Source organism: Schistosoma haematobium, chromosome 2, assembly GCF_000699445.3.
Source record: "Schistosoma haematobium chromosome 2, whole genome shotgun sequence".
NCBI lineage: Eukaryota > Metazoa > Platyhelminthes > Trematoda > Strigeidida > Schistosomatidae > Schistosoma > Schistosoma haematobium.
In genome coordinates, this window is record NC_067197.1 from 2,396,625 (window position 1) to 2,412,251 (window position 15,627).

Genomic DNA, 15,627 nt, shown 5'->3' on the forward strand with positions numbered 1-15,627 from the left:
GATCAATCAAAAAAACATGTGAATAATTAAAGTAAACTTTGAAAAAACAAGGTTCCATTCATTTCGAAGGCTTCTTTGGTGATTAGTGTCAGTTTTTTATGATTGGTGATCGGTATAATGAAACTCGCAGTCGAATACTCTACCACTGAGCCATACCCCCATAAAGTGCGGCGACTGGTTGTTGCAATGTGGAAGTGTCGGGTATCACAACAATCAGTTGCCCTCAAACGCCCTGGTACGGCTGAGAGTGGGGAAAGTCAGCTCTCCCTCTCGAAATGCTCCCACATGACCACGTGCATACAACCACTGACAGAGAAATACTACTCACTGCCTTCTCAAGGCGAGGGTGTTGTTTACGAAATTGAGAAGACAAAAAGCGAATGTCCGGCTCTTTAACCAGGTTGGTGGACATGGAGAGTCTACTTAGGAGAGGTGGAAAGCGCTGATTCCAAAGCAATAGTGCACATGGGCTCCAGGATCCTATAGGAACAAATGGTTTATGAACCAATCGTTGATCACCGGCTACCATGGGACTGCATCTCCTTACGATGCTCCACTGCCTTATGGATCAGACCTGTAGGTCGAAGGCTCAGAGTGTGGCCCCCTAAGAAAACCACGTACTTCGGTTTGGTCACCTGTCCGGTATCACAGCCCTCACACATATCAAATGAGATCTGTGTGGCACATATGTATTTGGTGCGTTCTTGTACCAATATCTACGTGTTAAAATAATTAAATAAAAGTAATGAAATTTAGCAGTAATTCTGAACTTAATGAAGGCAGAAATGAATGTTAATTATATTCTTATTATCAGATTTTTTGTGGAGATTGAATTCGTAAATCCATTTAAACTGGACGATGGGAGCACTGGATGGCTGTTTCGTCCTAGTATCAAACTCCTCAATAGTGTGCATCCTAGATGTCGCACAAGGGATTTGAACTCATGATCTTCGATTTCTCATGAATTCAACAATTAAATTACTATAATATCTACAAAAATCCTCTCTGCTTATAACGTTGGGTTGTTGTATACATGGAGACTGGTTTACATATTGTTGAAATTGTAAACCTAAAGCCTAATATTATAACAGTCCACTACATCATCTTATATAAATGATATTATTTTACTAAAGGTAAGTATTCCTAATCAATTACATCCAAGATACCCATTTTATCCTAATTTGAACTAGGCAGTTAAACTTGCCTATATTCTAGTACTGATCCTTAAACAAAGATTCGAATCTAATATCATTTGTTTCAAATTTCACTACATTAACCAATGTTCTGTTGACTCCGTATAATCACTAACCTATCCAATGGTTATTGGTTTTCATTATGATTGTTTGTATTTTCCCGTTGTCAATTTTATGGACTGAAACTAATCAATCTCCATTCGTATATATGTACATTCCAAACGGACTACTTTTGGATCGTCATATGGTCACAGAATCCAGGTAAACGTTTTATTGTATTCGGAAATCGCCATCTGACTATACTTGCAGTCATTAACATTAACAACAAACACATATAACCCTACACAAAACTGAAAATGTTTTGTAGTGAATCTTCTAAATATAACTTCTTTAGTTCAGTGGGGTTTTCTGAATGCACGCATATCTACCTTCTACATAGAAGTTTATGATACCTTGGTAAATCTTTAAGGAATAAAGATCGTTCAGTGAGACTATAAGTTCATGGACGAATCAATGATATTTGAGGTAGCAGGTCACGGACTTTGGAGCGAAATTCATTCAGCGATTTATAGCTAAATAGAGTTTCGGCATTATATATGACGTCAGTTCGTAATGTAAACATTAAATCTAATTCCTAACCTTAACCATCAACTGCAAATCATGATCCCTATTCTTTAAACAGCTTTATAACCTTCATTTGACCTTACTAAGTAGGTAAACATTCCAAGGTCAATTTAGCGTTCCTCAAAGGTCGACTATGAATTATAGTCTCACCAATCGTTCAGTTGAACTACATAATATCAGAAGGTGTTTTGTGGGGATTATAGTAATTTCATTAGTTAAGATCATGTGTCGATTGGAGCTAAACCACCATGGAAAACGCTCATGAGCAAAACTAATTGGTCCGGAGTTCGTATCATGAGAGGGGGGAGGCATGGATGGACACTGTTGAGGAGTCCCATAATAGGACGAAACAGTCGTTCAGTGTTTTCAGGTCTTCCATGATGGTCTAGCTTCAATGATCTCAACTACTGAAAGAATTACAGAAACTGAATCATTATAAAACATAAATTAACTTCATTTCAAAAACTAACCTCTTGTTTTCACAATTAATTTAGCAGTATCTCTTAAATTTAATGCTCTACACACATATAAACCTTCATGATATTTTTGTACATTCATTATACTTAAAAATGATGTAGATGGTGTTGCATCAGGATTATCAATTTTAACATCATTATGTAGTGAAATTTCACGATCATCACCTTCTGGTATAAAATACCAATCGATTAATTGATTACCATATTCTCTACCATCTAATCGACAATGAAATTCAGTAATATCACCAGCATTTGCCCATGCTTCATCTTCTTTTGGTAGGATACTAAGTGTTACAATAGCTAATAATGTAATGAATAATATTAAAAAAGTATATGTAAGTAATGATGATCAAAGTTTAACTTCTTAAATTAAATATGAGCCAACATGAGACTGATCAATTACAGTCCTAAATAATAATTGGGAAGATACAAGTAAAACAACAATACCAGGTGGATTTAAACTTCACCCGATTACACAATCAAGTGACTATCAGGACTCAGTAGTTAAGTAGATAACGCGATCGCGTTTGAAGCGAACGGTACTGGGTTCGAGTCGCGGAGTGAACATCGATTCTGGGATGCAGGTACATCTCAAATAGGACGAAGTGGTGCGCATCCTGGATTTCATCCTTGCTTATTAGGTTAGATTGTTTATTAGTTAAATTCAAAAGTCAAGCTAGATCACCATGGAAAACCTGGAAGAACTAGATGGCTGTTTCGTCCCTAGTATGGGATTCTACAGCAGTGCGTATCCGTGACCCACAAAACCCCTTTCTGATAATCATCATCATCATATACACACTAATGATTAACTTCAACAGGTATTATTTGACAATATTCTCCTCACTCTTTAATTATTTTTTCATATCTCTGTGATTTTATTCATAACTGTTACTGATATCACATCATTTCATTTACCTTCCCTCCTATTATTTTTAATCATTGTGATAAAACCATTTTATTATCAGATTGAGGGTTATATGGAGGTTGTATTAATTTAATGGTTGAATTCATGAGTCAATTTAAACCAGACCATTATGAAAAACATGGAAGAACTCAACGGTCGTTTCGTCCTAGAATGGGACTCCTCAACAGTGCGTATCCACGATCCAGAGTGGTTAACACATTCTAAGCAAAGATGGTTAGTGACTATCAGTGGAATACAGGTGTGCGTTTCGTCCTAACTGAGACTCGAACCCAGTACCGTTTGCTCCAAACGCCATTACGTTATCCATTTAGCTATTGAGTCACATTCTTTTCGTGTACTTTGTTTTTTTTCTTTGTTACGGCTTACCTTTAACCTGTATAGTTGACCTTTTAATTTTCATATAAAAATGTTTTAACAAGTATATAATCTGTGATCAGATTGTTCGAAATGTATTGCACAAATATGTCACATAATTCTGATAACCTTCATCTTCTCATTACATTATCGAAACTTAGTGTACTCCCTTGAACGCTTTTGTACAACAATACAAATACTAACCTTATGACCAGTCTCAGTCAAATGTTTTGCAATAGAGGATGATAACTGTCTATCCTGTGATCTTATTTGATCATTGGGATTCATTTGTTTCTCTAGCTATTCGGGCATGTGTTCCTCTACCTTTACTTGCAGATCACGATTGCTCCTCTGTAAGTACATGTTCTTACACATACATGTAAATTGATAGACGCAATCACTGACATACCGTTTCGGTTTATGGTAAAACATAGACCTTGTCTTTTCAATAATGACAAGTTGAACTACATAAAATATCCTGTTTATAGCTTGTTATATCTTACAATATCATGCAATAATAATGCAAATTAGTAAGAATTATCAATTCTACCTGACTAATATCTTTCTCACAGATTGAAATCATGAGTCAGTTGAAGCTAGACCACCATTGAAAACCTGGAAGCACTGGACGGCCGTTACCAGTGGAGTACAACCAGGTCTGTTGTGAGATATCAGCTCACTGAAGACAATGGTATATGGTGACGCAACTTCGTGGATTGGTTGAAGTTAGACATTAACACCGTTGGATGAAAGCCGGCTCAGTGGTCTAGTGGTTAAGTGCTCGCGCGCGAAGCCAGTAGGTCCTGGGTTCGAACCCCGTGTGGTGCGGGATCGTGGATGCGCACTGCTGAGGAGTCCCATAGTAGGACGAAACGGCCATCCAGTGCTTCCAGGTTTTCAATGGTGGTCTAGCTTCAATCTGTGAAAATTTCTAAAAATCTCCACAAACCCCTTCTGATAATATCTTTCTGTAATAACATCCTTTGTGTTATACAGTCTTCAAATCAGCCATAGTACCTTGATACAACCTAGGGATAAACCATATTAAGTGCTAACCGCTGAATGTAACTTCGATGTTAGCTGTTAGTCACACTATTCTCATCTAACTCAAGTAAGCCCCCCAATCATTCAACAGAGATCATTAACGTTGTGGATCTACACATTTGTATATAACTGGACATTGTATCCTTCAATTTTCACATGATTCAGTCATGATTCATTCATGCTATTCAAATAATTTCGGTCTATTGACAAAATTACAAAATACTGAAATAACACATCAGTGTGTAATCAGCCTACTGTCATCTAATAAATTTATAGCCTATAATTGTTTATTATAAACAAACTATTTTCATGTAACTAACTGATTCTAAAGTCATATTTAGATAATTTTCATAGTTAGAAACAAACATTCTTATAAGTGTACAGTCTCCTTCCACCTCTCCCCCCTCAACCTGATCTCTCTCTCCCTCTGTAATGACACAAGAAATCTTGTTTACATCTTTACATTATGTTATTATCTGAAAGGTCAACATTTTATGAAAAAATAAAATTTGTACTTATATTTTGACCCCATCACTAACACCACCACTACCATCATCATCATCATCATCATCATCACCGCCACCGCCACCAACACCAACACCCTTAAAACATGTATATTAGTAACCATTAGTATATAGAATTTATTTATTAATTAGGAGAATTATAGATTATTCTAGGAAATCAGAAGGGGTTTGTGGAGATTTCCAGAAATTTTCACAGATTGAAATCATGAGTCAGTTGAAGCTAGACCACCACTGAAAACCTGGAAGCACTGGATGGCCGTTTCGTCCTAGTATGGGACTCCTCAGCAGTGCGCATCCACGATCCGCACCACGCGGGGCTCGAACCCAGGACCTACTGGCTTCGTGCGCGAGCACCTAGCCATTAGACCACTGAGCCGGCATTCGACGGTGTTAACGTCTAACTTCAACCAATTCACGAAGTTGCGCCAGTGCTTCCAGGTTTTCAATGGTGGTCTAGCTTCAACTGACTCATGATATCAATCTGTGAAAATATTCTAAGAAATGTTGTTAAATATGAGAAGAATAAATATTTAAGTTGACAACATTAGAGTGATTATAGTCATTTTAATAGTTGAATTCATGAATCGGTCTAAGCTAGACTATAGGTGAAAACCTGAAAACTTTGGATAGTTGTTTCGTTCTAGTATCGAACTCCTCAGCAGTGTGCATCCACGATCCCCCACGAAAGAGATTCGAACACAGAACCACTAAACCACCGGATTGGTTGAAGTCAGACATTAACACTGTTAGTTACTGGCTCAGTGGTCTAGAGATGAAACGTGCGCGTAGTGAGACTGATAGGTCCTGGGTTCGAATCTCTCGAGGCGAAATCATTGATGCGCACTGCCAAGGTGTTCCACAATAGGACGAGACAGCCGTTCAGAACTTCCAGGTTTTCCATGGTGGTCTAACATGAGTTCAACTGTTAAAAATACTACAATCTTCACAAATCTCCCTACTAATTTTAATGTTTATAACTTTGTTAGCAATAGGGATGACTATACGTATGAAATGCCCTTAAAGGTTGATGATACAAAATTTCTATGAAATCTTTTATCACATACAAGTTATTCTATTATCGAATAACTAGTAATTGTTAATCCTCCCATTTATGACTTGTCTTAGTCGATTTACTTCCATCTTTAACTAACGGTCATAAATGTACTTGAACAAAGACCTGATACTTAGTATGATCTCTATTCCGATGATAATAGTGAAATTTTAAATATCCATGATACATCGTTTTCCCTAAATCTTATGCTTCATAGTTTTGACACCTACACGACAACGGTTTAGGTGAAATACTATATACATCAAGTCATTTTAAATGAGTAATCTGTTTTTTTATCTACCTAATACATTAAGTAATTAATAGTCGTTTCTTCCATTTATGGGATTTCTCAGTAGTGTATATATCCATGATGTCATTTAGAATAGATTACAATAACCTTACTTCTCATAGGAAGTCCATAACCTGTAGATCAGTAATTTGGGATCTTACGAGTGAGATCGTGGATGCACACTGTTGAGAAATCGCACAATAGGACGGAACGGGTATCTAGTGCTTCCAGGTTTTTTAATGGTGATCTAATATTGATCGGTTCATGATCTCGATCAACAATTTGGAATACAATGACTCTAATATCCAGTTTCAGTTATTTCATAATATATCATGTTCATATGATTGATGAAACAATCCATATATAGTAAGTGTATAGAATTACATATATTGGATTAGAATATGTATATATTTCAACTTACTTGGTGCTCTGATGATATGACCTCGTAATTTTTTCGAATTTTGTTGACATTCATAAAGACCTTCATGAATATTTTCCATTTCTTTAATAACAATTACACTTGTTCGTAATCTATCTAAACGATTAGTACCAGTTGGTAATGTACCACCATTGAATGTCCAGATGACCTGAAAACCGCGGTGGAGTTTTATGTAAAAACAAAAATATAAACGATGACATTATATAATGTATTTAGAATTCATAAAATTTCATTATAAGCAAAGATGAATGGTGACTAGCTATTGAATCCAGGATGTGCATATCGTCTTATTTGGGAGTAATGTATAAAGGAAACATTGTATATAAGGATATAGTACAGGAAGAAAGAAAGGTATAAAGCAATACACCTATGCCATTGTGATCGATTCTGAGCCATGTCATTCACAATCTCCAACTATTGGTTACGATAGTTACACGGAACCCAACCAAGTAGTCTGCATCTACCAACATGGTTAAGGCCAGAAGTTAGGGACTTCAAGGACTGATGGCACGTTTTGGTTTGGCCAATCCCTAACTTTCTTTCAAGCATCCCTAACACTAGTTAGCATTGTGCATTGTGATAATCGGTGTCCAGACATACGTGACACGTGGCTCAACCATCTTAGTCTATGAAGATTTCCAATCTCATCACCTGATTTATGATCGTTCCCTAATACCCTTCGTTTAACCTCACTGTTGCTTACCCGGCGATCCCAGTAGATGTGACCAATATTTATAAGATATCTGTGGTCAAATACTAGTACTACTTCAGTCAATCTGTATTCCCAAAAATGTGATAACAAGAGTGTAAATCAAGTGTTTTGACACTATATTTCTAAATTAAAATTAGTTGAAGAAAATTCTTGGAATCAATAGATATTAATTAATGTTACATGCATTATAAACAAAGATGAATGGTGGCTAACAGTGGTATCCAAGACGCGTGTTTCGTCCTATTTTGAACCAGATTGTTCGATAGTATTTGAAGCGAACAATACTGGGTTCGAGTCCCATAGTGGATATCAACTCTGAGATACAGATACATGTAGATGACGAAACCTAAATAGGACGAAGTTGCGCCCATCTTGTATCCCACCGCTAGCCACCAACCACCTATATAACAGATTGTTATTTTTCAACATAATCATTCATAAAATAAAATAGTTTCATACATTTTCTCCTGTTCCAACAAAATCTTTTTCTAATTCACAATGTAATTCCAATGATTCACCATTACGATAACTGAAAATCTCTGTTGTTGTTTCAGATAATTCTATAACATAAACAATTGAATATATCAAATAATTAATAAGTTATAATATAAATGATCGTTTGATAGTTCAACTAAATGCAAACTGCTGAAGAGTCACACAATAGGACGAAATCACCATTCAATGCCTTCAGGTTTTCTATAATGGTCTAGTTTCAATTGACTATTAAATTCTAATGATTAGAATGGAGATTTGTGTAGATTGTAGTAATTGTAAAACTTAGATTCGAGTTCCATATACTGAATCATGGATGAACACTGTTGAAGAGTGTTGTGTCCTGATAAACATAATGAATGGTAACTTTTAGGATCTATTGATGAACCAATACTAAACGTATATTTTTATCGTATAATTGTTATGCAACTAAACTGTTCATATTCATACCCCTCTTATTATGAGCTTTATGTTGACCTATGAACTACTATTGTACGATTTACCATTCATGAATTATTCCCTATCTGTTAATCGCTACCTCCCGCATTCACAGCCACTTCTGGCTAATTATTATACAAATGTTATTTTCTATTTTATCGTACGATGTGGTCTGTTTGGTTGATATATAAACCGAGTATGTTTGAAATACATGATTCATATCGCGGAGGCTGAGACTTGCGTTCTGGACTCAACTGGCTGGGCTAGACAGGGAAGCGGGACCAATCGAAACTCTAGGCCGTTCGTGCATGTTTTACGTGTCATTGATCCGATCGTTAAATACGCTTCGCTCTTATCTGCAGTTCACAAAACACAACAATTTGTGACGGGGACGGTACGGAGATATGATCGAAATGATCGTCAAGTGATTGCATGTTTTCCATAGTGGTCTAGTTTCAATTCACTCATGAATTCAACTATTAAATTCGAATTGAATAGTCAATTATCATTATAATTCAATGAATCCATGATCATTTAGTTGAATTTGAACTCAATTAAAATGATTGAAATTGTATAAGTTTAATAATTAGTAGTCACTAATGAACTTCTATCTTTCAATATCTTTCATATGGTAACTCAATCAAATTATGGTTTACGACTATAGTGTCCAGTATGAGTTCAAATATTCCCTGTAATCTGAAACGGAAATGATGCTTGACATATCAATTACTTGTGTCAGTGTACAACATGATCAGTAAGAAGATAACGTCAAAAAAAATAGTAGATGACTTTATAAGCAAAGATGGATAGTAGCTAGCAGTGGAATCCAAGATACACGTTTCATCCTATTTGGGACTTGTCAGATGGATGTATCTGTATCTCACAGTTGATGTTCGCTCTGGGGCTCGCTTCAAACGCCTTCACTTTACTCACTTGACTACTGAGTCCTGAAAGGCAGTAGCTAACTGGATTACGTGAAGGCATTTGAAGAGAACGATACTAAGTTTGTGTCCCAAAGTGAACATCAACTCTGGGATGCAATCATTTTAATCATGTTTAAATTCAACTAAATGATCATAGATTAATTGGATTGCAATGATCATTAACTATTCAATTTGAATTTGTTAGTTGAATTGATGAGTTTATTAAAACTAGATTACTATGGAAAACCTGGAAGCACTGGACGGTTGTTTTGTCCTAGTATGGAACTCCTCATCAGTTCACAACCACGATTATTATTAGTAAGACATAATAATGTGGGATGAAGGCGAAATAAATAAATCATGTATTAGGGAGATAAATAATAGTAATAATAATGATACAAAGATTTGTGAATAAAGATAACAGAGACTACGAAAGGTCATCAATACAACAGTCAAATTAAGTCATTCAACAGTAAAGATCACTATTGATTAATTGGTATTGAGGTTAACCAGATGATAAGAAATGATTGAATCTATTTCTTTTCTACATATAGATCCAGTTTCTTAATTCGGATAGATATTGCTTTAGCCGTTTGAATCATTTTAAGTTTGACCACACTCATAAGATTCAAAATCCGGACTGTTGTAACGGGTGTGTGACTGCAGGTTTTTTGATACGCAGCGTTTTATTGATCGATCGGGCACAGTAGACACGTAAACACGTAAGGACGACCTAGTGCCCTGATTGGCCCTGGTTCGCTGTCTAGCCCAGCCAGTTGAGTCTAGAACGCAAGTCACAGCCTCTGGGTTATGAATCATTATATTTCAAACATACTTTGTTTATATACCAATCAACCAGACCACAACGTACCACAAAATAGAAAATAACATTGTACAATATTGGCCAACAGGAAAATAACACTGCTGGCGATCTATTAGTAGCTGTAACTGATCGGGAAGGATAGTCATTTTCTGAGTCAGCAGGGTAATGAGAAATACTGTAATCAATTAACAACCAATGACTCCCAAGGACGCTGATGACAAATCTGGACCTTCATTATTCATAATGATCTAACTTGAATCAACTCATCAATTCAACTATTAAATGACTACAATCTCCATACCTCCCCCATCCGCTATCCAATTGATTGGTTAGTAGTATGTTTAAAACCTACCATTTACACGTATACTATATTACTATTAAAATTCATATTGTTCTCATATCTAGTTAAATGACTACTTATATATATATCACAGTTAGTTACAGTTACATAATATACCCTTGTGGGCCAGGGTAATTTTACATTGGTTAACAAGAGAACCAGTCACCATCCGGACCTTCATGTGACAACCCTGACTAGTACAGCTCAACCCCGTTTAACAGGAGAGCCAAACACCACCCAGGCTTAAATTTTATAAACCGAGCAGTATAGCTCAATCTCGCTTCACAGGGGAACGAGACACCGTATAGGCTTTAACGCTAAAATCTGAATAATACAACTCAATCCTGTGACGTAACCACACAGGTACTAAGCACCCTAGTGGACCACTTATATATATATATATATATATATATATATATATAAACAAATTTATTTCATTTTCACAGTAATCAAATATGGATCATTAATAATATTCATTAAAATTTGATTCGCGCCATTTCTTTTTTGAAAAATATTTACATAAACAAATACACAATTATATATTACTAATTAGGTCAATAAATAATTAGTAGTATATAATCATAAACATAATCATAGTTTGAAATCAGTTGACAGTTATTTATATATCTATTTATAATTGTATATAATAAAATTGGCAATGAAATTTGTTTCAATGTTCAATGGATCAATTTGAAAGTATCAATACAAATTAGAAACATATTTATGATTTATGTGTTAACATGACATAAATGTGAGAAGGGGTTTTGTGGAGAGTTGTTTTTTATAAGAAATTTCACTTGTTGAAATCATAAGTCAATTTGAAGCCAGATCACCATGGAAAACTTGGAAACATTGGACGGCCGTTTCGTCCTTGTATGGGACTCCTCAGTTGTGCACATCCATGATCCCTACCCCGGCGAGATTCAGTCTTGCGCTCGAGCGCTTAACCATTAGACTACTAAGCTCTCATTCAACGGTGACAATGTTACTACATAATTCACTGATAGATTAGAAAGGATGAAATTGTTACCAATGAACTAGGAGAGTTCAACTATATCTATTGTAAGGTAGTGACTTATTGAAGATAATGGTGGATGGTGACATAACAATATGGCACAAATTTATGAAGTAGATTGAGCCATATTGGTAGGTGTAGACTATATAATTGAGATTCACGAGATGATAGCACTCGATAGTTAGAGACCATGAATGAGATGGCTTAAAATCGTTTATAATGGTGCAGATGCATTCTCCTAAATACTAATCTTCTAAATGATTCATTTTCATTTATTTTCTCTTTCTAAACTTATTTCACTGTATTATACTGCCTGAATAACATCCTCAAACCCTGATCTTTCCGATAAATACTTATACTTTTACTACCTCTACCACCATGAGATTTGAATTGACAATTGTATCTCTTTGCTAATTTAGTATGACAAAGTGAACTGTTGTACGAACGCACGAAGTTCTGCGTTGTTGCTAACTGACTGAAGTTAGATATTGACATAATTGCATGCCGCATCAGGAGTCCAGAGGCTAAGCATTCATGTGTGAGATCAAAGCCCCTGCGTTCGAGTCCCTCTTATACGGGATCGTGCGTTTGCACTGCTGTGAAGTCCCATACTAAGATGAAGCGGCTATTCAGTGCTTCCGGTTTTTCCATGGTGGTCTAGCTTTAATCGACTCATAAATACAACTATTAAGTTATGTTACTTGTTAATTGTAATATGATACCTTGAATACTCATGCATGGAATATTTGTAGCGATAAATTATTAAATCGTTTCTTAATATGCATACCACTAAGACATTTAAACCATTGATAGATGTTAGACGTCTATGTCGGAAAACTGTCTCAAGTTCAACTCCTAATGTTGAGATCATACTTGCAAACTATTGAGAAGTCTCATATGAAGATGGTATAGCCGTTCAGTGTTTCCTAATTTTCACTGATCATCATTATTTAGTGATTTAAACTATGAAATATTTAAAATATCTACGATCCCCTCTTTAGTCAGAAGAGGATCATCATCAGAATATCAGTGATGTAGCTTTAACAGATAAACGTTTAATTCAATAACCTTACAAGATTGATAATCAACATCAATGAAATGCCTTTAAACAGATCATTTATATTGAAAACGTCAAGAGAATAATACTTGTGATTCATTACACACTAACTAGCTATCTAAACAAGATTATTTATTTATTTACATATGTGTTTTTCCCTGCTTAATGGAAGTAGCCTCAAATGCTCTGATATGGTCGAGAGTGGAGCGAGTCAGCTCTCCCTCTCGAAATGCTCTCACATGACTACGTGCATATAACCACTGACAAAGAAGTCCTACTCACTGCCTTCTCAAGTCGGGGATGTTGTTTACGGAATTGAGAGGACGAAAAGCGAATGTCCAGCGATTTAACCGGGTTGGTGGATACGGATGATCTATCTAGGGGAGTTAGGAAACCCTGATTCCAAACCAGTAGTACACATGAGCTCCAGTATCCTGAAGGGACAAATAATGTATGAACCAATCGTTGTTCACCGGTTACCATGGGACTTCATCTCCTTATGTTGCTCCACTGCCTAGTGCATTAGACCTTTAGGTCAAAGGCTCCTGGTGTGGCCCCCTAAGAAAATCATCTGTTTTGGTTTGGGCATCCGGGCAATATCCCAGCCCTCACACAAATCGAAGGGTTCAGAGATCAAAACTACTCGAAATTATTTAAATGTAATTCCAGTGAATTAAGAATACTTACCCATCTTTCCAGTTGTACTGAGAGATTTAGGTTCTAAATCAAGTTTAATTGAACCAACAATTTCTCCAGTTTCAGATGAAGTTACTTCACAAGTTATTGATGTATCTCGTTTGACACCATCATCTGGTATATGATCAATAATTAGTTGACGAACTATTGTTTCACTATCACCAATCTTTCCACTTTCCACTGTTGACCATTGATAATTAAATGATACACTTTCTGCTTCATTTGGCGGCATATGACATTGTAAAATAACAGTTGGATCATCAGGATCAATTCTTTTTGAGATGGTAATATATGGAATTGCTGTGAAAGATGAAGGAAATAAATATTTTCATTAGAAGGGGTTTTGTGGAGATTATAGTAATTTCAATAGTTGTGATCATGAGTTAATTGAAGCTAAAACACCATGGAAAACCTAGAAGCATTGGACGGCCGTTACGTCCTATTGTGGAACTCTTCAGTAGCGCGCATTCACGATCCCACCCACGAGATCCGAACCCAGAACCTATCAGTCCCGCGCGCAAGCGCTTAATCGCTAGACCACTGAGCCGGTCGGCATCCAACGGTGTTAATGTCTAACATTACCGAATAAACGATAGCTTGAAAGACTGTCAGCTGAAAGAACAATCGATAGCATTTTCGTATTAATATACGACTACTCTGTAATGTTTATGCACACAGTTTTAACACAACTTATCAATGGTAGTAGAAGATGGTTATATAATACCATGAAATGATTGAAGTTACGAATATACACCATTAAATATGCGTCTTAAGATTAAACGTTCACTATGAGTACTAAATATCTTAGGTTTCTTAAATTAGGTCAATATCTGCTCAGTCCTTCTCAGTTTCAAAATGTATTCTGAGGTCAGTTTATGATAAAGACTATATAATCCAATAATCTCCACAAATCTATTCCATTAAAACTATTTTGTAAAGATTTTCAGTAGTTCGAAAGTAATTTTCATAAAGAAATAACAATCAGTCAGATAATCATTGCACATCATGAATTATTTAAAAGGTGTTTTCTTCTCGTTTTGGAGGTTTTTCAGAAGTCTGTTCCGGTACAGTCGAGAGTGAGGAGAAACCGTCCTCTCTCTCTCTCTCTCTCTCTCTCTCTCTCGAATTACCCTCACATGGTCACGTGCGTAAAACCACTGCCAAGTAAGTTCTATGCTCTTGCGACGGGGCTGTTGTTTACGAAATTGAGAGAATGAAAAGCGAATGTCTGGCGATATAACCAGGTTAATGAATACGGAGGATCCGCCTAGGAGAGTTGGAAAACCACATGGATTTCAGGATCCAAAGGAAACTAGTGGTGTACGAATTTACTGTCCGTCTCCTGACATCGCTCCACTGCCTTGTGGATAAGACTTTTAGGTAGCCCCCTAAGAGAACCACCTGGTCCGGTTTGGGCACCCGGACAGTATTCCAGCCCTCACATAAATCAAATGATGTATATGGCGCATATCTATTTGATGGATCCTTGTATCAATGTTTATGTGTTTAAATAAAAAAAATGAATAAATTTACGAGGAAAATGTAATCAAACTCACAGCCTTCAAGTAAACTAGAGTTACCCGCAGATTATTATTATTATTATTATTATTATTATTATTATACGATTTACCATTCTTGAGTTATGCCCAGTCTATTAATTACAGTCTACCACAATCACAGCCACTTTCGGCTAGATCTTGTACAAATGTTATTTTCTATTTTATTGTACGATTTGGTCCGTTTGATTTACCCATAAACCCAGTATGTTTAAAATACATGATTCATATCACCGAAGCTGAGATTGGTTTTCTGGACTGAACAGGCAGGGCTAGACAGGAAGATAGGACCGATAAGTACTGTAGGTTGCCCGTAGAGGTTTACATATCATTGGTTCGATCGATAATTCACTGCTCTCTAATTGGCGGTATCATTACATCATACATTAATAGGATACAGGGCATAAGCTATAACAACAACACAGACTGTTAATAAATTAAACAGCTGTTAAGTGTTTTATAGCTTTATGGAATTCTTTAAATGATAACAATCCATGATAATAATTACTTCAAAAATAAACAGTTCAATGTTCACCAGTTGATAACTCCTCCTATAGCTAGCTCTTTTAGAGTTACTGCCTATCCCCAACCCAGGTAAAGGAGTAGGGTTGGAAATGGGGTTAGTGACCCCTTCCTGTAGAAAACTAATTCAC

The 15,627-nt window shown here is 36.1% G+C and overlaps 1 protein-coding gene across 1 annotated transcript in view; it reads right to left on the bottom strand.

Moving 5' to 3' along the window:
• The window catches only part of MS3_00006024 (uncharacterized protein), a 256,723-nt gene that overhangs the window by 223,245 nt on the left and 17,851 nt on the right, over positions 1–15,627 (bottom strand). The window contains exons 4-7 of the mRNA XM_051214123.1: positions 13,410–13,718; positions 8,094–8,194; positions 6,905–7,070; positions 2,288–2,593 (exon numbers count right to left, since the gene is read on the bottom strand). Coding sequence (XP_051067251.1) covers positions 2,288–2,593; positions 6,905–7,070; positions 8,094–8,194; positions 13,410–13,718 — 882 coding nt within the window. The remainder of the gene's footprint in view (positions 1–2,287; positions 2,594–6,904; positions 7,071–8,093; positions 8,195–13,409; positions 13,719–15,627) is intronic.